The sequence below is a fragment of the Xenopus laevis genome, chromosome 5L, assembly GCF_017654675.1.
Source record: "Xenopus laevis strain J_2021 chromosome 5L, Xenopus_laevis_v10.1, whole genome shotgun sequence".
Classification (NCBI taxonomy): domain Eukaryota; kingdom Metazoa; phylum Chordata; class Amphibia; order Anura; family Pipidae; genus Xenopus; species Xenopus laevis.
In genome coordinates, this window is record NC_054379.1 from 169,590,743 (window position 1) to 169,614,907 (window position 24,165).

Sequence of the window (24,165 nt, forward strand, 5' to 3'; positions counted from 1 at the left end):
TAGCCATGGGGGCAGACATTCAAGCACAGGATACACAGTAGATAACAGATAAGTACTACTATAGTTTATATAAACAAGCTGCTGTGTAGCCATGGGGGCAGCCATTCAAGCACAGGATACACAGTAGATAACAGATAAGTACTACTATAGTTTATATAAACAAGCTGCTGTGTACCTTATCTGTTATCTACTGTGTGTCCTGTGCTTGTGTATATGTGTATGTGTATATATATATATGTGTGTGTCTGTTTATATATATATATATATATATATATATATATATATATATATATATATATATATAGTGAATAAAGTACCCCCTCTTGTAAAATATAAGGATATTAAAAGTTACCGAGGAGTTTCATGACCATATAAAAACACGAGGCCGAAGGCCGAGTTATACAGGTCATGGAACTCCGAGGTAACTTTTAATATACTCATATTTTACAACTGGGGGTACTTTATTTATTATAATACACAAATTTCAGTGAGTCATGTGACAGAAATGACATCACTACTCACCGTTTATAACTGATGACATCACTAGTCACCGTTTATAAGGATATAATTTACAAGATATTCATGGCTTTTGTGTATTATATATATATATATATATATATATATGGGATACAGGCTCAGTGCAACATGCAGACATATTGCTGATTCTCTCTATTACTCACACTGCTCTGGCATTAGGGCAACCTTATACCCTCCAACTGTTGGGAAAGGGAATGCTGGGAGTTGTAGTCCCAAATCCTAACTGCACAGTGATGGATACAGCAGGAATAACATCCTTGTAGCTGATGTGAAGTACAGCTCCCAGCATCCTCTGCCAGACTGTGATTCAGCAAGGGACACCCAGAGAGAGAGAGACAAGGGGAGTGTGTGACTGACAGCTGGTGCATTTGTACTAGAGGTGCTGAGAGTATCGCTGAGGGTGGGACTGTACCATTTGTCAGGCGGGGGTGCGTAGGGGGTGAGGGGAATACGCTTCATGCTTCAGAAGAGTCTCGAAATAATTTGTGTTTGTTCTCTGGGCCCCTCCAGCAGTGAAAGGAGTTAAAGGACCCCATGTTTTGCACAGTGGCTGCATGGGAGAGATTAGTGAGTCAGAGGGGCAGAATAATCCCCCCATAACACCCTGAGCAGCTGCAGGGGAATAAGGGAAACTCCTGGGGTGTCCAGGCTTTTTAACTGGGGGGGGGTCTCTTATTTGATCTATTCCTGGGCTGTCGGCTGCTGGGGGTGCCGCTGACTAATTGGCCACCCCTCAGTCTGTCTCATGTGCTTCTAAGTCAGACGTCCCAAGACACCAATTAGGGGTCCAATAAGTGATTGGGGAGCAATATTTCCATATCTTAATAATCCACAATCAGTTAATGATTATGTCGGGGTTAAACTGGGCTCCTACACAGACCAATAGGCTTCTGTCTCACAGACACATAATCTCTGTCCCGTTATTGATATAATATATATATATATATATTAGGGATGCACTGAATCCACTATTTTGGATTCAGCCGAATCCCTGAATCCATCTTGGAAGATTCGGCCGAATACCAAATCCGAATCCTAATTTGCATATGCAAATTAGGGGCGGGAAAGGAAACGGTGGAAAAAAATTGGTTTGCTTCCTTGTTTTGTAACAAAAAGTCAAGTGAAATCCTGCCCTCCCCACAATTTGCATATGCAAATTAGGATTCGGATTCGGTTCAGCCAGGCACAAGGATTCGGCCGAATCCGAATCCTGCATCCCTAAAAAAAATATATATATATACATCCTAATGATACATGCAGCAATGTCTCTAATCGGGTTGCCATGGTTACTGCTGGCTGCACTCTTGCACTCCTTTTATTAAGGGATTTTTAGTTTGGGCAACTTCCAGCCTCGCTCAGTTGCTGATTGGGGTGCAATGAACCCATTTGTTTATTTGGCCAAAATACTGACTCCTTTATAGATACCATGAGCCACATACTGATACAGAATTGGGGTTCAGATATTAATACAAGGGCCCACGTGGTGCCCCCACACAGCAGCGTGCAGGATATAGTGGGACCAAAAGGAGACAGTGGAACAGTCAGTTGCTCAGGGAGAGATTTATTATTTATCAACTGGGGCAGTTGCAAAGTTTCCTTAGTTACAATGTTACTTTCCTCTCTGTCCCTAAAACATTCTGAGCAGGAAATAAACGGACACATTTACTAAATCTGCGTATTCAACTACTCACTTACTGCTTATTCCTGTCCTGCTTTATGGCAGCTGAGATTCTAGCTATCTGTATAACAGAACATTCTGTCCCAGTGGCTGCACAGATCCTATCTGATCCCCATTGTAAGCAGCAGTCCTGTCCTGCTTTATGGCAGCTGAGATTCTAGCTATCTGTATAACAGAACATTCTGTCCCAGTGGCTGCACAGATCCTATCTGATCCCCATTGTAAGCAGCAGTCCTGTCCTGCTTTATGGCAGCTGAGATTCTAGCTATCTGTATAACAGAACATTCTGTCCCAGTGGCTGCACAGATCCTATCTGATCCCCATTGTAAGCAGCAGTCCTGTCCTGCTTTATGGCAGCTGAGATTCTAGCTATCTGTATAACAGAGCATTCTGTCCCAGTGGCTGCACAGATCCTATCTGATCCCCATTGTAAGCAGCAGTCCTGTCCTGCTTTATGGCAGCTGAGATTCTAGCTATCTGTATAACAGAACATTCTGTCCCAGTGGCTGCACAGATCCTATCTGATCCCCATTGTAAGCAGCAGTCCTGTCCTGCTTTATGGCAGCTGAGATTCTAGCTATCTGTATAACAGAACATTCTGTCCCAGTGGCTGCACAGATCCTATCTGATCCCCATTGTAAGCAGCAGTCCTGTCCTGCTTTATGGCAGCTGAGATTCTAGCTATCTGTATAACAGAGCATTCTGTCCCAGTGGCTGCACAGATCCTATCTGATCCCCATTGTAAGCAGCAGTCCTGTCCTGCTTTATGGCAGCTGAGATTCTAGCTATCTGTATAACAGAACATTCTGTCCCAGTGGCTGCACAGATCCTATCTGATCCCCATTGTAAGCAGCAGTCCTGTCCTGCTTTATGGCAGCTGAGATTCTAGCTATCTGTATAACAGAACATTCTGTCCCAGTGGCTGCACAGATCCTATCTGATCCCCATTGTAAGCAGCAGTCCTGTCCTGCTTTATGGCAGCTGAGATTCTAGCTATCTGTATAACAGAACATTCTGTCCCAGTGGCTGCACACATCCTATATGATCCCCATTGTAAGCAGCAGTCCTGTCCTGCTTTATGGCAGCTGAGATTCTAGCTATCCTATCTGAGCTGGGAGTGGTAACATTGTGGGGTGTAGGGCACACCTCCCAACAAAAGCGCAACAATTTTTTTGACCTGCCCATTTTTGTGGCCACACCCCCTAATTACCATGTTCATTTTTCAAAATGTCAGGTTATGAAAATTTGAACATATTTTCTGTTTTTTCCTCACTTATTACAGTTTTGTTAATGAAGGTGAATTGCCCTTTAAGCTGTGAGTCTAAACTTTCCCCAAGGGATCTCCTTATCTAAATTGTTACAATTACTTATTTGCCTATCTCAAAATTCTTAGAAAAGTATCTTAACTGCACCTGTGGCTGTTCTGGGTTTCTAAAACACATAGTGGATCTTTTCATGGGAGGTAACTGTGTGCGAATAGATTGCTACCCCCTGTGGCTGGATAGTTCTATTTGTTAGTAAGTAATGCAGCGTCTGCATCCAACAATTGCGTCGCATCAATGCTGCAACACAATCCGACAATAGAATTACTTACCTTATTTCCGTCACATCCGACGTGACGCCTGCATTTTTGCGCAGTGCGTCGGAATCGTCCGTGGAGTCCTGCCCTTAAAGGGATCCTGTCATTGGAAAACATGTTTTTTTTCAAAATGAATCAGTTAATAGTGCTGCTCCAGCAGAATTCTGCACCGAAATCCATTTCTCAAAAGAGCAAACAGATTTTTTTATATTCAATTTTGAAATCTGACATGGGGCTAGACATATTGTCAATTTCCCAGCTGCCCCTGGTCATGTGACTTGTGCCTGTACTTTAGGAGAGAAATGCTTTCTGGCAGGCTGCTGTTTTTCCTTCTCAATGTAACTGAATGTGTCTCAGTGGGACATGGGTTTTACTATTGAGTGTTGTTCTTAGATCTACCAGGGAGCTGTTATCTTGTGTTAGGGAGCTGTTATCTGGTTACCTTCCCATTATTCTGTTGTTTGGCTGCTGGGGGGGGGAAAAGGGAGGGGGTGATATCAGTCCAACTTGCAGTACAGCAGTAAAGAGTGATTGAAGTTTATCAGAGCACAAGTCACATGACCAGGGGCAGCTGGGAAATTGACAAAATGTCTAGCCCCATGTCAGATTTCAAAATTGAATATAAAAAAATCTTTTTGCTCTTTTGAGAAATGGATTTCAGTGCAGAATTCTGCTGGAGCAGCACTATTAACTGATTCATTTTGAAAAAAAATATTTTTCCCATGACAGTATCCCTTTAAACATAATGGTGACAGTCTTGGTCTCAGGTCGGGAGACTGGAATCACGCTAAACCCCTCCCATTCTGGGGCGTCTCTCTTACCCTCATATTTGCGCCAGAACTCATCCAGCCCCTGAGACAGTTTGAAGCTCAGATCAAACTCAGTGTCTGTGACACTTTCCAGCCCAAACACATCTGCAGGGGTAAAGCCCAGTGACTCTTTGATGAGATTTCTGGCTACAAACCTGCCCCCCCGGAACTCACCCCTCTCCTTCACCCACTTAATTTTCACCTCATTCTTCCTCCTACTGGTCTGATGCTCACCCACCTCAGAGACATTCTGCCTAAACAGTCTCTTCCCAAACACCCCTCCTCCCTTGTGCCCCTTCACTCTCACTATTTACACAAGGATTCTCTGCAGGATTCCCTGCACCCTCTGTGACACTGCTTTCAATAGCTACGTTCTCTCTTACTGCACCATCACATACAGTTTTATTAGTCAGGGGTGCAGCCATGTTAGTACTCCCCGCAGCCAAGTTAGTACTCCCCGCAGCCAAGTTAGTACTCCCCGCAGCCATGTTACACTGCACACTTGCACCTGACACACTCAGTTAAGTTATTATCAATCATAAACAAGTCAATAATGAAGCAGTACATGAAACAAATCCAAAATGGAATATAAATGTATAAAGATACAATAGCAAATGATGCTCATCAAGGACAAACCAAGAGCAATAAAGATCTAACAAAAGATCATAAAAGTAAAACTGAACAAAATAAAATTACATTAGAACAAAAAAAAGAAAGAAATACAATAAAGCACTTAGAACACTGGTGGGAAATAATTAGAAACAAATTCCAGGAAATATTTTGCCTATACAATTCCCTTATTCAGAAGACCCTATGAATCCCAATTCAGTCAGCAATTCTTTCTTGGGTTTATCCAATAAATCCTATATAATAATCTTCAAGTGTCTCTGCGTCCAGTCCCTGTGTCCGTGGAATTGCGCTACTGCGCATGTGCCCCACGGACTGACACAGGGACTGGACGCAGAGACAGGATCTGTAGGTTACACATCCCCATAGGTGCCGCTGCCAACCCGTTGGACGAGCTCGAAGTCCTGCTGCGGGTTCTTGCGGAGGATATCCGCGCTCGACCGCGCTTTCTGTAAAGGAAACCGACAATAAGCCAAGGGAGCGTGACGTTTGCAAAGGGAGTCCCGGAACTGAACTCTTACTTTGCGTCGCGAGATGGGACAGTAACTTCTCAGCTCCCGCACACTGGAAGTAGGAGGAGGAAGCAAAGGCACCGCCTTCCCGTTTGGGCCTGCACACCGCACTGGGCCTGGACTACACAAACACTGGGGGTAGGGAGGAGGAATACCTGACCAGGCGCAGGATTGGGGAAGGCTGTGCCCGTGGTTCAGTCCAGCAGTAGCGGCGAAGTCTTGCGAGATGAGACTATGCGCGTGATGTCACAATCTGTCGGCTGAGCCTGAGGGAGGAGCCAGGACAGAGGTGCGGAGTGTGACTGCAGCCGGATGGGGGTGAGAGAAAATTAGGCGATGGCATGCGGCATTATTTTCTTCTGCACGTATGTGCCCATCAGAAGTGCTAGATCCTTCAATTCATTACTCACGCCCATTCATGCTTCCTCCTCTCCCTCACTTCTGCCGCTGGAGGCAGGGAAAACATGAAGATTCCGGGAAGTGATAGGTAAACAAACAATGCAGTTTCACAATTCTAAATGTGAAGCATGAAATGTTTTGTGTTTCGGTCATTACAGTTTGGGCGCATTCGTTACTAATCTGGTCATTCTGTGCAAAGGCTCAGTGTGGCAGTAATTTGATAGGGTAGGGCAACTTATATAACTTATATAATAGAAATCCATATAGAGGATTCTCACTGTGTACTGGGTGCTATTCTTGAGCATATCAATTAGACATCGCACATCACCTGAATGAAACACTTATTGCCCCTCCCCTGACCGCCATGGTATATTCCTGGACCCTGGCTGAGCAGTCACATGTCAGGCTCATACACTAGGCTGATATCCTCTTCAGCTGCAAAATGCACATACCGGATGCTTTATAGATAAATAATTTGTGTGTTTTTGTTAAATGGGCGTGACTTATGAGGGGGAGTGGCCATAAAGTGGGCTACGCACAGCACAATTTTTTGTCCCTCTTTTTTAGTCTCAAATGTTGGGAGGTATGGTAGATAGACGTGCAACTTCGCACCCTTACGCTGTGGCGTGTTTTACCATTCTGGGTGATAGTCTGAAAAACGTAAATACGTTACCGTTCGCCGACCTAGAACAATTCTGTTTTTATAAATGTTTGACTACATATGTTCTAGCGCCCGTTAATTTAACGGGCTTAATGTCTAGTCTACATATAATACACAAAAGCCATGAATATCTTGTAAATTATATCCTTATAAACGGTGAGTTCTGATGTCATCAGTTATAAACGGTGACTAGTGATGTCATTTCTGTCACATGACTCACTGAAACTTGTGTATTATAATAAATAAAGTACCCCCAGTTGTAAAATATGAGGATATTAGAAGTTACCTCGGAGTTCCATGACCTGTATAAAAACACTCGGCCTTCGGCCTCGTACTTTTATATGGTCATGAAACTCCTCGGTAACTTATAATATCCTTATATTTTACAATAAGGGGCACTTTATTCACTATATCTGGACCATATACAATAGAAAGAATAAAAAGACTTTTCTCTTTCTCAAAATGATATCTAAAAGCTTCTTGCAAACATAACTGACTTATCGACACACTCACTCACTGGTCACACTCACTCACTGGTCACACTCACTCACCGGTCACACTCACTCACCGGTCACACTCACTCACTGGTCACACTCACGCACCGGTCACACTCACTCACCGGTCACACTTGCTCACCGGTCACACTCGCTCACTGGTCACACTCGCTCACCGGTCACACTCGCTACACTGGTCACACTCACTACACTGGTCACACTCACTACACTGGTCACACTCACTTGTCACACTCACTCACTGGTCACACTCACTCACTGGACACACTCACTCACTGGTCACACTCACTCACTGGTCACACTCACTGCACTGGTCACACTCACTCACCGGTCACACTCACTCACCGGTCACACTCACTCACCGGTCACACTCACTGCACTGGTCACACTCACTCACTGGTCACACTCGCTCACCGGTCACACTCGCTCACCGGTCACACTCACTCACCGGTCACACTCACTCACTGGACAAGCTCACAGCAGCCACACTCAGCATTTATATTGCCATTAGTATTGGCCACCTGGGAATCCGCACACAAAGACCCCACATTGTCCCTCCAGGAATCAGTTAAAGAAAAGTCTTTAAGTAACTTTTTCAGTTCATTTTCCTCCATTTCCTCAGGAATCTCTTGTGATTATCACAAAGCTCTTTCCAGGGCTGTAGAAGTGCCAGAACCCTGGTAATGTTATTCTCAATCTCCTCCAAGTCATTAGACATAAAATCTATTTCCTTACGGCTTTAGATCTCTCAGTCCCATTGAGATCACTCAGTCCAGTCACCATGTTACTAACTCTCCCCTCCAACATGTTCCTTTTCTCCTCCAACACTTTAATGTCTGTCAGGTCCCTGATTATTTGGCTGTGATTGGTCCAGCTGAGCTCACAGTCTGTGGCTTCCCAGCGCTATTTCCAGCAGCCTCCTCTCCCCATGATCACACAGGTGTATTGCTCCTACCTGGGCCATTGCAGCAGCAGCAGAATTGGGCTTCTCTCTCAGCGACTCCTCCATAGTCACACAGCATGTAGTCTCAGTCTCTCCATGGCTTCCTCACAGCCTGCAGCACTTCCTTCCTGGCTCCCAGCATGCCTTGCAGCAGCTTCCTGGCTTGCCTCTGAACTGCAACTCTCAGCAGCAGAACTGCAACTCTCTGCAGCAACTTCAGCTTGGTCACCCAGGGTATTCACTTGCTTGGGAGACTCCATTACAGATGGAACACTGCATGTAGAGGTACCTTCTCCTTCCTTGCTGTCACCATGGCCACCACCTCCTTGTTCACCTGAATGTTCTCAACTACTGCTGCCAAACCGGGAGTAGCAGTCTTCTTCTTACACCCCAAGCGGGTCCTCACTCTTCTTCCTCATTTTTAAGGGGAATTTGTGGGGGAACAAAAGCAAGAACAGGTGGAAAAAGTTTTCTCCTGAGAGAAATCCTCATAACCTGCAAAGTTTACAGGAAAAACGCTCTTCCCAGACCCAAAATGGGCCTGTGAAAAACTCACAGCCTGGAGCTCACACACCTCCTCTCAGCTTCTTGTATTAGGGAGCTGCTATCTGGTTACCTTCCCATTGTTCTGTTGTTTGGCTGCTGGGGGGGTGATATCACTCCAACTTGCAGTAAAGAGTGACTGAAGTTTATCAGAGCACAAGTCACATGACTGGGGGCAGCTGGGAAACTGACAAAATGTCTAGCCCCATGTCAGATTTCAAAATGAAATATAAAAATATCTGTTTGCTCTTTTGAGAAATGGATTTCAGTGCAGAATTCTGCTGGAGCAGCACTATTAACTGATGTGTTTTGAAAAGAAAATTTTTTTTCCCATGACAGTATCCCTTTAACTGGTGCCCAGGTGAGACAGTCCAACCCAGATGGGCGGAGTCAGGTCTGATTGTGCCTATCCTGGTGGGGTTGTGCAGAGATTGGTTACGGAAGGTCCATATATAAATGGTGATTCTGGAAGTCCAACATTAGACCTGTTCTTGGAGAATCTGTTTCTTATAAGGTGAATTATAATACGAGATCACCGCGGCCACTTACCGGTAACTGATGGAGACAGAAGCTTCTAAACCTCCCCTTTCTCCATAGAACTGAAACAATGTTTGGCACCAGGTAGCCTGGCAGAAGCCTCAGAGATGTATCTGTATCCTGGAATATATATATGTATCCTGGAATATACAGGGATAATGTGGTCCCATTAAACTTCTCCTTAATGACCCAACTCCATCATTAATTCAGCCATAAGTTCCCTGTGACTTCCTCTGTCTGTTCTGCAAACATCAATCTGAGCTGCACAGTGATTGGTGACTTCCTCTATATTCTCCTCCAATCAATGGCTGTGTCCATTATCATTAATAATTTACCCCCACCTTTAATTTATAAGGACACAATAGGGCATATATTAGGGTATGAAAGGGAGTGTCACACCAGTCCTGACATGGCTCGTTTATTGTGTGGAATAATGTACCCCCAGCTACACTATATAAGGATATAAAACCCAATGACCTGGACAGCAGAATGATTTACTCCATCTTTATCCACATAATTACATGGTGGGGTTCAGAGTTTATTATTCTATTGCCCAGTTCAGCTGGGTCCCTGGGGCCACACATGAAGCATCAGGAATATAATGGAGGGTGTTTTGTTTTCTGTGAGCAGCACAACTGTCTCCACCCTCTTTTTTTTCCCATCACAATTTTGTGGTTCTTGTAGGGACCACCTGCAGGAGAATGTGTGTAGATCTGAATGTATTTAGTTCTAGTTGCAGTACCGCCTCCCACCACATTCAGCCAAGAGACTGAGCCATAGAGATGAATGGAACAGCGCCACAGCCTGCCCAGAGGTTTGAAATTAGAATTATTTAAACAACTAGAAGATTCTGCAGCCCCGTGTAACAATTAGCGGCTCGGAGGCTCTGTCCCCCCTTTTAGAGGAGCCCCAGGGACCCTGTTCATTACATGATATATATATGGAACTCTTTGCATCATCTGAAATTAGGTCAGAGCTTGCAATCTGCTCAGTAACGCTCCTGAACCCTCAGCTGCTGCTGCTTCACGGAACTCAGGGATCATGAAGCCCACAGGAGGCAATTAACCCACAGAGCTTACGCTCACCCACAAATAAACTCCCGCAGCTTGTCATCCACAGAGAAAGGAGTCATTTGTGCCGACAGGCCTCTTTTCCCATAATCCCCTGCCAATTCCCTATGATTCTTCACTAATTGCTCTTCCTAATGAGCATGGTTTTGGGGAGAGCAGCTTTGTGGAAACTGTGGGATCCTGTTCAGGGGGCCACAGACCAGTATCTTGGGGGCTACTAATGACATTTAGGAATGTTAGTTTATTTATTAAAACTGGGGGCCAATTAGTCTCCAAACGAGTTGTCGTGTCTGTTTTCCTGGATGCAGTAAGGGCCACAGGACTGATGGATTATGGGGTATTTTGGGGTATTTTCCATTCATTGCCCCTACCTGAACTCTTCTCCCCCATATTATTTGATTAAAGGAGAAGGAAAGCTACAGAAGCAGTTTATTGCCAATAGATTATCTGCAATAGTACAAGCTAGAACACTATATTTATTCTGTAGAATGCTTTACCATACCTTGAAGCTCTCTGTTTGTTTAGGATAGCAGCTGCCATATTAGCTTGGGGTGACATCACTTCCTGCCTGAGTCTCTCCCTGCTCACTCATAGCTCTGGGCTCAGATTACAGCAGGGAGAGAGGAGCAAACTGAGCATGCTCAAGCCCTAGCCCTGGAGGTTTATGCTGAAAACAGTTAGTCTGATACAGAAGCCCATGAGTACACAATAGAAGGAAAGAAATGTGCTGTTTGACAGAGGACTCAGAGCAGCATTACTTTGAGGGGTTACTGGTGTATTTATATAGACCTTTCTGATAAATCTTTCTTACTTTTAGCCTTTGCTTCTCCTTTAATATGGTTATCAGACAGATGCCCCTTCTACCCCTCCCCAGGGCTCGGGCCCCTCAGCTGAATGTCTCTGGCCTTCAGTCTCGCTCACTGCCCCCCAGCTGCTGCCCCTTCTTAATGAATGAATTAAATAATGACTTTATTAATTAATAGTCTTAGGACAGACAGGGGGCCGCACATATACCCCCATGGCCTTGTGCAATTTAATCTCCGAGTGTCAGGAATTCTATACTGGCACGTGCCGCGGCTAACTAACTCCCCAGTGCGCTTTTTGGTCCTCGCTAAAGCTGGTTGGTGACTTGATTTAATAAAAAGGGGGGCACAATGGTGGCCCTCCAGCTTTTGTAACTGCACATGGACTTGACGGGTACATCATTTCATTGGGTTGAGGAAAAAGTGATAAAACTACTTTTATTTGCCCTTTATTGACCCCTTTGTGCATATAGTTCAGTGAAGCCCACCCAACAAGCTGCTCAGACTCCCTTTCTATCAGACTGTGACACATAAACAAAGGACAAGTTTCACAAGAACTTTAACCCCTCCAGCCTGTGGCCCTCCAGCTGTTATCCCTGTCAGTAGGTGGGAGGAGCTTGTGAATATGTTTTTGGGGGGCTGAAGGCTGGTGTAAATGGGAATGTGCTGATCTTCTTGCCTCTCTATGTCACATCAGTTGGCCCAAATGGTGCCAGTTGTGTTGGTGCCAGTCTCATTATAGGACTTGTTTCCCATAATATTCTCCACTTATTTTTAGACTGAGGAGCAGTATAAATATATAAAGCGCCAGAAAAAGTGTGGGAATTGGAGAAAAGGAAGATGATGGGAATTGGATGTGCATTAACCCTGCAGCTGCCATGCTTGGCCCTGTGCAACTTGATTCTTTCTTTTCTCCTTCATCTTCCTCCCGCCATTCAGACGGATGCCTAGTTGCTAAGGACAGTGTGACCCTAGCACCCAGATAACAGGAAAGCTGGAGAACATAAAGTTTATTTTGAGTAACTGGCAAGATTAGAAAGGACAATCAATAAGCCACATCTGATATGCTCCGTGGCACAAGAGCTTGCATTTCTATACACAGCCAGTTACTGCCTTCCCTGACACTCACACCTTGGGCAATGGGTCGGCTGGTGAGTTTCTTATGACAGAGGTCAGGCCTTATGTACTCGACCAATGGATGTGGCTTTGTAAGGACTGAGCTGGGCAGCCAGCAGTGAAACTGAGATCCAGGTGAATAATGAATTGAATGAGAAGAAGCATTTATTATTAACGAAGGGAAAGCTAACGAGGGAGAAATAGGAGAGGGGCACTAAACAAAGACCATAGAACTGACAAGCCGCAGTCCTCCGATTAAAGTTTGGCTCTCAGGTGGTGCTGGGAGTTGTAACCACCCTACATGGGGAGTTAGTGTTATGCACCCAAATCTGACAGTCCGGAAACTGCTGCTTTTCAACTCAAAACTCTCGCGAAACAGGAGGGAAAAGGTTCCTTGTCCATAGAACTTACAATCTTATTTGCAGGTGCTGTTTTCATTGACATCTTAGATTGATGTATCATTTGTGCTCAGCAGATTAACAGTATGGCAGCCCCAGCTCTATAATAAGTAACAATAAACAGATTTATATATATATATTATTTACATTGTCTGTTCTGGGAACATTTCTGTGTTTAATTTCCACTTTCCCTGGATCAGGGTTGGTGTGTCTTGGTTGAGTGCTCAGTGCCTGACAGTTTGCTCCTCTCTCTGTGCCTGACAGTTTGCTCCTCTCTTTGTGCTGACAGTTTGCTCCTCTCTCTGTGCTGACAGTTTGCTCCTCTCTCTGTGCTGACAGTTTGCTCCTCTCTCTGTGCTGACAGTTTGCTCCTCTCTCTGTGCCTGACAGTTTGCTTCTCTCTCTCTCTCTTTGTGCTGACAGTTTGCTCCTCTCTCTGTGCTGACAGTTTGCTCCTCTCTTTGTGCTGACAGTTTACTCCTCTCTCTGTGCTGACAGTTTGCTCCTCTCTCTGTGCTGACAGTTTGCTCCTCTCTCTGTGCTGACAGTTTGCTCATCTCTCTGTCATCCCCAGATGCTCCCTGGTTAATAATGACAGTTTGTGCCCGACTGCCGGCTGGGGTTCCTCTGATGAGACGATTTCTCCAGTCGGCTGCAGCTGCAATGGTCGACTAGATGGGTTTTGTGATGAATTGAATTAGCCGCATGGCAGGGTCGTTTAAGCCACAGATAACTAGTGCCCTTTATTCCTGTCTGTAAGGAGACACGCAATGTCATACTGGGAAGCAACATGGCAGCTCCCAACAATATATTCTAATAGAAATGTACAGAAGACCATATTCAAATCCTCTTTACAGGACTAGGAACAAAATATGTGACCCGACCAGGGTGTCTGTACTGGTCCAATGGGATCATTACTATTGGGCTTTTCCTCAATTCACATTAACTAGACGTCACATGGAGCCCAGCTCTTTAGCTCCTCACAGTCATCAATAAGCCAAGGGCCCGAGCCAAACATTCACCTTGTTATTTATAAAGAAAACACCATTTAATTATGAGACAAATTTGCCAAAACAACGTTTCCCTTCTCTGGGGAAGAAATATCTACACAGTCATATGTAAACTGTCAGATTTGTTATCCCCGGGGATTGTGCTGCTCCCACAATTCTGCAAAGCAAAAATAAGCCGTAATGGGGGAATAAGTGTGAGTTCTTTAGGCAGATAGGGGAAGGGACAGACATAAGACAGTACTGGGGGGGATGAGAACTAATTATAATTGGGCTCCAGGTTCTGACCCGGTATCTATTGGTTCTGCTCATACAGACATGCACGCCAATCCTGCCAGCGCTCGGATACTCATCAAAGGAGGGAAAGTAGTGAACGATGACTGTACCCAGGAGGCTGACGTTTATATAGAGAATGGAATAATCCAGCAGATCGGGAAGGAGCTGATGATCCCTGGTGGAGCCAAGGTTATTGATGCTACAGGGAAGCTTGTGATCCCGGGAGGAATAGACACCAGCACCCACTTCCACCAAACCTTCATGAATGCCACCTGCATGGACGACTTCTACAATGGGACCAAGGTGAGTCATGTGGCCTGAGGGTGGGCGGAGCCATTGGGAGTGTGATATTGGCTACTGGTCTTGTAACCCATAGCAACCAGCCAGCAGGTAACATTCACTGATCAGCTGTTTAATAACAAACATCTGATTGGTTGGAATTAAATTACCTTCCTAATGTTCAGACTGTCGCCCAGGTTCTGCGTCTGTCTCTCTGGCGGTGGAAGGAATTTACCCCCCTGGAGAATATAAGGTAACGAAGAGCTCCCCAAACTGGGCTTCAGGTTGGGCCCCCTTAGCTCATAACAAGGTTACAGATATATAGAAACATTGGGGTGTCACCCTGCTATAGTTCCAGGGGTACCCAGGGTACAAATAAGCACTCACCCCAAATCTCCCCCTAACTGACCTTCAGACTGGGCCCCCTTAGCTCATAACAAGGTTACAGATATATAGAAACATTGGGGTGTCACCCTGCTATAGTTCCAGGGTACAAATAAGCACTCACCCCAAATCTCCCCCTAACTGACCTTCAGACTGGGCCCCCTTAGCTCATAACAAGGTTACAGATATATAGAAACATTGGGGTGTCACCCTGCTATAGTTCCAGGGGTACCCAGGGTACAAATAAGCACTCACCCCAAATATCCCCCTAACTGACCTTCAGACTGGGCCCCCTTAGCTCATAACAAGGTTACAGATATATAGAAACATTGGGGTGTCATCCTGCTATAGTTCCAGGGGTACCCAGGGTACATATAAGCACTCACCCCAAATCTCCCCCTAACTGACCTTCAGACTGGACCCCCTTAGCTCATAACAAGGTTACAGATATATAGAAACATTGGGGTGTCATCCTGCTATAGTTCTAGGGGTACCCAGGGTACAAATAAGCACTTCCCAAATCTCCCTCTAACCGACCTCATAACAAGGTTTGGATATTCCCCGGTGCCATCCCATTGGTTTATACATAAAGGACTCTCATTATATTCTATGAATGGCAGAGGGAGAGACTGGCAGTGCCAGGAATATGGAACAAATCAATTGTAGTGATTGTAGTAAATGGTGTTTGGATCCCGGGACCCCAGATAAATGGGAAGATGTGGGAATGGAATGAAAGAGACTGAACATAATGTGCTACAGGGAATTCTGGGATATTTAAAGGGGATCAAAAGCAGCAGCGTGTTCAGAGGGAGGGGGTATAAGAGGCAGACGGCAGTGCCAGACACGGGCACATGAATAATTCAATGAGAGATTCCCTGATACAGAGACTTGAGCAGCAGCTGAACCCCCGTCATGGCCTAATATCCAGGCACTTGGTAAGGACACTCGTTAGCTAATGAGCAGTCATAGCAATAGAGAAATGACTGAGATAATTGTAGAACATTATCAGCAGAGATATTGAGCAATAAAGTCATCTCTGTAGGGGAGCAGATCTACATTTATATGTTCTCTCCTCAGTAGGGGTCACTTCCGTGGACTCAGAAGCATACACTCACTCAACCTTCCCACTCACTCAACCTTCCCACTCACCCCTCCCCCACACTCACACAACCAGCAGCTTCTACTGCCTCTCCTGGTCTGACAACATGAGCGACTTGTTTGCAGCCACCAGGGGGCCTCGTGCTGAACTGCTTCTCTCATGTATTTAATCTGTAAGATATTCACTCCCAGACCATTCGCTTGTCTGCATATAGGCCCGCCCACTTTCTGACGAGGCCCCTCCTGTTTTGTGATGCAACTGCCAGAAGTGATCTGGAATGAGCAGTTTTCCTTTAGACATTCTAATAACCGGCACTTGGATGTATTGCCCAGAGGAGCTAACAATCTAATACAGTGTAATGTCCCTACCAATTCACTGGCCAGTATGGCATGGGAGGGCCAGAGCCCCACCAGTCAGTCAATCTAATGATATCACTGGTCTCCCAGTGACCCTCCAGTCCTCTCCCCTAACAGGGGGTCTCTGAGGCGTGGGCTGGCCCTGTATCCATGGTAACAAGTCCCAATGTGTGAATAGCAGCTCTAATGTCTAATGGGAAGAGAGAGTGTGGCCCCAGGAATAAGGGGAATGTAGAGGAGTCATTTGGGAGCTGTCCACTGATCATAGTGCTGAACTGCGATTGCTGATTCTGAGCTTGAGCTGCCAGTGAGTGGGAAGGGTTAAAGTGCAGTACAGGGTTAAGTGACCAACAGCCATCCAGATACTCCCGGCTACAACTCCCTGTAAGGCTTGCTGATAATGGAAGATACAGGGGGGCATTGTGGGTAATGTGTTTTATCATTCAGACTTGTTACTAATCCTAATGACTCGCTGGGGCTGATGGGAAATATTCGTCTGTATGAAATAACCAATGATGTTTGCTGAACCCCCGACTCCTAATCTCTCCATTTGTATGTCTATATGTATAACTGTATTTATTTGCTGAGACGTTCTGAGAAAGTCAAGAAGAATAAAAAGAAGAAATAAATAAGGTTCTGATTGGATAATAATAATGAGACTGGATATAAATTAAAGGGGAAGTTGACATTTCATTATAAGGGTGGACATTAGTGAGAAAAACAGGAGACACACCGACCCCTGAGTACCGGCCAATCTCCCCTATTTATATACCCACCCGCTGTGATGTCATGGGTGGGGGTGGGGCACGCTGGCATGTGAGTATATATATATATATGAGTATATAAAAGGACTCAGACTAAAGTTCAGCCACAAACTTTGGGTCCCGTGGGCTTCAGGTCGGCCTGTACATCACTACTGCACATGGTGCGACTTCTCCCAACTCACCTAGAGCTGAGGGGGCTCCCCTGTGTCACCCACTATGCAAGATTACCCAGGGGTCCAGGTCATTGGAATCATTAGAAATCTCACCTGCAGCCAATCAGTGCAGCACATATTAACTATTTGTCCTATAGGGAAGTTACAGCATCAAACGTAACCCCTTCATCTCTGCTCATCACATGTAACCCCTTCATCTCTGCTCATCACACGTAACCCCTTCTGCTCATCACACCTAACCCCTTCATCTCTGCTCATCACACGTAACCCCTTCATCTCTGCTCATCACACGTAACCCCTTCATCTCTGCTCATCACACGTAACCCCTTCATCTCTGCTCATCACACGTAACCCCTTCATCTCTGCTCATCACACGTAACCCTTCATCTCTGCTCATCACACGTAACCCCTTCATCTCTGCTCATCACACGTAACCCCTTCATCTCTGCTCATCACACGTAACCCCTTCATCTCTGCTCATCACGCGTAACCCCTTCATCTCTGCTCATCACACGTAACCCCTTCATCTCTGCTCATCACACGTAACCCCTTCATCTCTGCTCATCACACGTAACCCCTTCATCTCTGCTCATCACACGTAACCCCTTCATCTCTGCTCATCACACGTAACCCCTTCATCTCTGCTCATCACACGTAACCCCTTCATCTCTGCTCATCACACGTAACCCCTTCATCTCTGCTCATCACACGTAACCCCTTCATCTCTGCTCATCACACGTAACCCCTTCATCTCTGCTCATCACAACGTAACCCCTTCATCTCTGCTCATCACACGTAACCCCTTCATCTCTGCTCATGCACACGTAACCCCTCATCTCTGCTCATCACACGTAACCCCTTCATCTCTGCTCATCACACGTAACCCCTTCATCTCTGCTCATCACACGTAACCCCTTCATCTCTGCTCATCACACGTAACCCTTCATCTCTGCTCATCACACGTAACCCCTTCATCTCTGCTCATCACACGTAACCCCTTCATCTCTGCCTCATCACACGTAACCCCTTCATCTCTGCTCATCACACCGTAACCCCTTCATCTCTGCTCATCACACGTAACCCCTTCATCTCTGCTCATCACACGTAACCCCTTCATCTCTGCTCATCACACGTAACCCCTTCATCTCTGCTCATCACACGTAACCCCTTCATCTCTGCTCATCACACGTAACCCCTTCATCTCTGCTCATCACACGTAACCCCTTCATCTCTGCTCATCACACATAACCCCTTCATCTCTGCTCTGCCCCTGCAGGCAGCTCTCATGGGCGGCACCACCATGATTATTGGACAAGTTCTGCCCGACAAGGACGTGTCTCTCCTCGACGCCTACGAGAAGTGCCGCAGCCTGGCCGACCCCAAGGTTTGCTGTGACTACTCCCTGCACATGGGCGTTACCTGGTGGAGCCCCAAGGTAAGACATGGAACTGTATTGTGTGCTGAACCCCACCCTGGCGCCTATATCTGTGGGTCAGTGAGTGTGGCCCCCACCAACCCATTTGTGCTCCTATTAACCAACCCCATGTCATTAGATATCCCCCTCCCCCAGATGGCATAAGGGAGTTCCCTGGTACCCTGGGGTTAATTCATGTGTCAGATATTTACCTACATGTTTGTTATTAGGTTTAATGGTTTTGGTACTGGTCCAGTACTGGGGTCACTCAGGTGAAATGAAGAGCAGCTGTTCCTGGTCCATATATATATAGTATTTTAAATTTGATATATAATATACATTGGGTATTAAGTATTATAAATTGGGTATATAGTATTATAAATTGAGTACATAGTATTATAAATTGGGTATATAATGTTATAAATTGGGTATATAGTATTATAAATTGGATATATTGGATATATATATATATATATATATATATATATATATATATATATATATATATATATATATAATATTAGAAGAACAGGATGGGTGAGGTTATTCCCAGGGGGTGGGAGCAGCAGCTGTGTGTGCCCAGGCACCTAATCAATATAAAACCACCTCTGTGACAGGGAAAAGCAAATCCTGAGAAGGGCAGAGAAAACAGCTGGACCAGCACTTCCTGGTGCCCATTAATAAATCAGTCCAATGATGGATTCAACCTCGGCTCCATCTCAATATCACACCAAGAGTGAGGAAACTCCCAGCCGAGAGTCTGCGACCTTTACAATCCACTGGGGTTCTGAGTGGCTCTGCCTGTATAGCTTTAGTCACTGTATTTCTCCATAATGATTGGCCCAGAAACCTTATTCATCTGCATATTTGCCTTAATAACCAATCCTCTCCCTCACATACACATACACAGCGCCCCCTGCTGGTTAAAGTATCAGGCAGCACAATAGGAGGCTCCTCAGTGTTTCCAAACAGTAACTCATGGAGGTCTCATTTAGGAATATACAGACTCCACTATTTTAGGGCGAATCCCAAATCATTTGTGATAGATTCTGCCGAATACTGAACCAAATCTTCATTTGCATATGTAAATTAGGGAAATGAGGGGGAATAAGAATTGTGCTCAGAGCACACGGTTACAAATGTTTCAATTCCTTGTTTGTGTGACGAAGAGTCGCGTGATTTTTTGGATTTGGATTCAGTTCAGACGCACTTGGATTTGGCTGAATCCTACTGAAAAACGCAGAATCCCAAACAGAATCCGTAGTCTCGTTGGTTAACTTACATGCTCCGTCCCCACGTATCATTTAGTAATTTGTGTAATTATTATTGCACCCAGGACCACCATCAAGGGGCACAGTTGCCCGGGCCTGACGGCTTCTATATATTAAGGGGGGCCGAGCTGCGTTTCCTGGATTAACCGGGCCCCACTTGAACTGCTGAAGTAGAAGCCGAGTTGCAACGAACACCATTTTTCTTTTTTAAACCTTTGGGCACTAATTTTATTTAACTTGGGGTACGGGGCCCCGAGAATTGTTATGGTGGCCCTGGTTGCACCTAAGCCCTTGTTGTTGGGCAAATGCCACAGTCACCCCCTTGTGTTTCTCTCTGTCCCGCAGGTGAGGGCTGAGATGGAGACCCTGGTGCGAGAGAAAGGGGTGAATTCCTTCCAGATGTTCATGACCTACAAGGAGCTCTACATGCTGAGGGACCACGAGCTCTACCAAGTCTTCCGCCACTGCAAAGATCTGGGGGCCGTGGCTCGTGTCCACGCTGAGAATGGGGATTTGGTGGCAGAGGTAAGGGGGGCACTTTGAATCCCATTGTGGCACCGATAACAAGCAATAAAAGCTCTGGTCTAGTTGTATTTCCCTTCTCTGGTATCTGCTTGTGCGCTGAACCCCACCCACCCGCATCTTCTCTAAATATCTCACATTAGCAACAAGGTAGTTACATGAATGGCAGACTGTGAGAGGGACAGGGGAGACACTGGAGAGAGGGGAGAGCAATATAAATCCAGCCTGGGAATTGTATTCACTTATTAACATTTGTGTCTGAAGGAGTGGAGGCTCCACCTACTGGTCAGAAAGAGAAGTGCGGGGTAAAGGGGATGGGAAACAGAAGTCCAGTCAATGAATAATAATAATAATAATAATAATGATGTGACTGCACACCTACAATGCATTCTGGGAAACTGAGTGATTACAGGGCCCCCATGTTCTCTGTGCTGTGTCTTTTGCAGGGTGCTAAGGAGGTGTTGGAACTGGGGATCACTGGCCCTGAGGGAATTGAGATCAGCCGACCCGAAGAGGTAACGAGAGACCCCTTTCAATTTCTACCCCCTACCTCTTGTGTACAACTGACCTGCCAATACGAGTCCTTATATAAACCTGTATGTATGGCTCCCCCTAGTGTCCACACAGCAGGACAGCGACCACATTCACTGGAGCTTCATATTGTCTCTATGGAGGAGCCTCACGTCTATACGATATAATATAATAATATAATATGAGTGTAGGACTGGCCAGAAACGAGATGACTCGGACACAGTTGGGCAGCTTAAATATATTGCAATATATGGACAAAGTCTTGTTTAAAGGGGAGGCCATTTTTAGTAGTTTAGTCTTTCTATCTATCTGTCTGTCTGTCTGTCTGTCTGTCTGTCTATCTATCTGTCTGTCTGTCTGTCTGTCTATTTATCTATTTATCTTTCTCAATCTGTCTGTCTATCTATCTCTCTCTTTATCTATCTATCTATTATATAATAGATAGATAGATCAAGATAGAGATAGATAGACAGACAGATTGAGAAAGATAAATATCTGTCTATCTTTATATCGATCTATCTATCGATCTATCTATCTATCTATCTATCTATCTATCTATCTATCTATCTATCTATCTATCTCTCTATTATCTATCTCTCTATCTATCTATCTATCTATTATCTATCTATCTATCTATCTATCTATCTATCTATCTATTATCTATCTATTATCTATCTATCTATTATCTATCTATCTATCTATCTATCTATTATCTATCTATCTATCTATCTATCTTTCTCAATATGTCTATTTATCTATCTACAGTATCTATTTATCTATTTATCTATCTATCTTTCTCTATCTGTCTATCTTTATGTATCTCTATCTATCTATTTATACATCTATCTATCTATCTATCCATCTATATCTGTCAGTCGTTTCTAGGGATTCATCACAAAACAATGCCAATATTGTTCCACATGGGGTAAAACCTGGTCCCATTTATTTACATTATGGCTGGAGATTCCCCTGGCTTTGCTGTTCAGTAGACAATATAAATCAGGTTTATTACATTTTGGCCAATGGGGGGAGCTTTCAGTCCATTTTACTATGGGAAAAAGAACAGACCAGGAGCAGAATGTTCGTAGGTAAGTATTGGGGTGACTGGATTCAATTTCACTGGGGGTGAGCAGAATGGGCTTCTTGCCAATGGCTTGTATGACTTTCAGAGCTGCGTTTATAGAATATTAATGTAATGTCTCTCCATGTTTGTTTCTCATTTGCAGCTGGAAGCAGAGGCCGTACACCGAGCAATAACCATCGCTAACAGGGTAATGTTCTCCTGGGGCTTATTGCCTGGGGGCATTTGTTTTGTCCCTAGGAATAGTGCATTGTGGGTATCTGGTTGGCATTGTGGGTATCTGGTTGGCATTGGGAGGGGCTGGTGCTTGGTTATTCCTTGTTATGTTCAGGGAACCTGTATCTTGGCCTAAACGTGTCCAGCTAGCGTTGGTATAACATGGGTCACACTGGATTCTTTTACTCAGATGGGCCCTCACTGGAGGAGGAAGGGAAAGGGTGTTGTGCAACTACTATCTTCTGCCAAAAGAAAAGAATAGGAGGCCATAAGTTCTTAGAGCCCCCTCCAGCTATCAATCCATAGGTGGAGCACATGCTCTTTCTAGCTTTCCCTTACTATCTCACCTTCCTAGAATGGACTATAACTGGCGTAACTGGCCTAGAATCTAGAGGAATAGCACATGTGGGGGATTACCCTCTATATGGACTGTTAACCCTACACTTATTACCCAGAATGCATTTTCTTCCATCTTATCTCCCCTTTATTTCTGCTTCTCAGACTTTCTGCCCTTTATACCTGGTCAATGTGTCCAGTATTTCAGCAGGAGATGTCATTGCCGCAGCCAAGATGCAAGGTAAGAAGCCCCCCAGATGCTGCTGTGCCACCATAAGCCAAGAACGAGTAATATAATGGGGCTCATTGCTTGAGATGGTACAAGGTCTGAATCAGCTGTAATTCTGTGCCAAGACACAAGAGTTGTGCGGTGCTGCTAATGTCCCTGAGGTGGAACCTTGGGCACCTGCGCATGTCTGGCAACAAATACAGGTGTTTGAATTGCCTGGTTCACTGGTGGGTTTCATATTTATATATCTGATGTGCTGTCCCTCAGGTAAATCAGTATACGGAGAGACCACCACAGCCCACTCTACCCTGAATGGACTTCATTACTACCACCAGGAGTGGTCTCACGCCGCCGCCTATGTTACTGTCCCACCACTGCGCCTGGACACTAACACACCCAACTACCTCATGAGCCTGCTGGCCAAGTAAGTGGGGGGATTGGGGGGTGTCAGGCACAGACAGTGAGGGTGGGGGTATATTGCAAGTAGACAAGGGGGTTCTGAGCTTCTTTGCTCTGGGATCCCCTGAAGGGAACTTCATCACAGCTACATTTACTTCCAGTGGTCTAGAGTGCAGCTCCACCCTAACTACCTACCACTTGGCACATGCATCAAACTGCATCTTTTTTCTCCCCTATTTTGTCTCCCAGTGACTCGCTCAATGTGGTGTCTTCAGACCACAGAACCTTCACCACCAAACAGAAAGCCATGGGCAAGGAGGACTTCACCAAGATTCCTCACGGCGTTGGAGGGGTGCAAGACCGCATGAGTGTTATATGGGAGAGAGGAGTGGTATGTTCCAGGCAGGGCTGCTGAGAAAGTGGAGGTTCAAAGCACAGTAATAGCCACTGACCCACTTGAGAGTAATGGTCCTGTACAACATTATCAATAAATAAACCCTCGCCCATAAGTTCATGGAATCATCCATTTGTTCTGTAAGGCTCTGGTGCCTGGCAACTTGGCCTGACAGTTGCTCTCAGAATTTGGATTACCCAGATCAGGACTGGAGAGAGAAATTATGGTTCTTGGCCATCGTTAGCTTCTTCATTAGATGAAATCACCTGTGCTAAACAAGGGGGTACAAGCTGCCCTGTGTGCAAATATGTGGGTGCATGTTGTGAAGTACTGTTACTGTTACTTGTAGGGTTATAGGCTCAAGTGATAGAAGGTATTATCTAACGTTTAGGTGCAGGTGACATTCCTATATGGAGCAGCATGGCATTTTGATTGTGATCATTGCACCTAGTGTTGCACCCAGCAATTGTAAATTAATCCTTATTTGTTTGCCACACAGGTCGGGGGGAAGATGGATGAGAACCGATTTGTGGCAATAACCAGCTCCAATGCAGCCAAAATACACAACATGTACCCAAGGAAAGGGCGCATTATCCCAGGTGCTGATGCAGATATAGTGGTGTGGGATCCTGAGGCGACCAGGTAAGGGACTGGAATAATAGAGCTGCCTTCTCATTGGTTCTTTCCTCTGTGGCGGCTGCTTTACCCTA

At 45.2% G+C, this 24,165-nt stretch overlaps 1 protein-coding gene across 4 annotated transcripts in view; it reads left to right on the top strand.

Moving 5' to 3' along the window:
* dpysl5.L (dihydropyrimidinase like 5 L homeolog) overlaps positions 1-24,165 on the top strand; it is a 29,913-nt gene that overhangs the window by 861 nt on the left and 4,887 nt on the right. For 2 of the 4 annotated variants that reach the window (XM_041563660.1, XM_041563664.1), the window contains exons 2-10: positions 14,048-14,310; positions 18,339-18,497; positions 20,093-20,272; positions 20,716-20,784; positions 22,027-22,071; positions 22,599-22,674; positions 22,930-23,086; positions 23,311-23,452; positions 23,955-24,097. In XM_041563660.1, coding sequence (XP_041419594.1) covers positions 14,050-14,310; positions 18,339-18,497; positions 20,093-20,272; positions 20,716-20,784; positions 22,027-22,071; positions 22,599-22,674; positions 22,930-23,086; positions 23,311-23,452; positions 23,955-24,097 — 1,232 coding nt within the window. In that variant the 5' untranslated portion in view covers positions 14,048-14,049. Of the gene's footprint in view, positions 1-6,087; positions 6,230-8,321; positions 8,543-14,047; positions 14,311-18,338; positions 18,498-20,092; positions 20,273-20,715; positions 20,785-22,026; positions 22,072-22,598; positions 22,675-22,929; positions 23,087-23,310; positions 23,453-23,954; positions 24,098-24,165 lie in introns of those variants that run through there. The other 2 variants (XM_041563661.1, XM_041563662.1) reach the window with 2 other exon arrangements.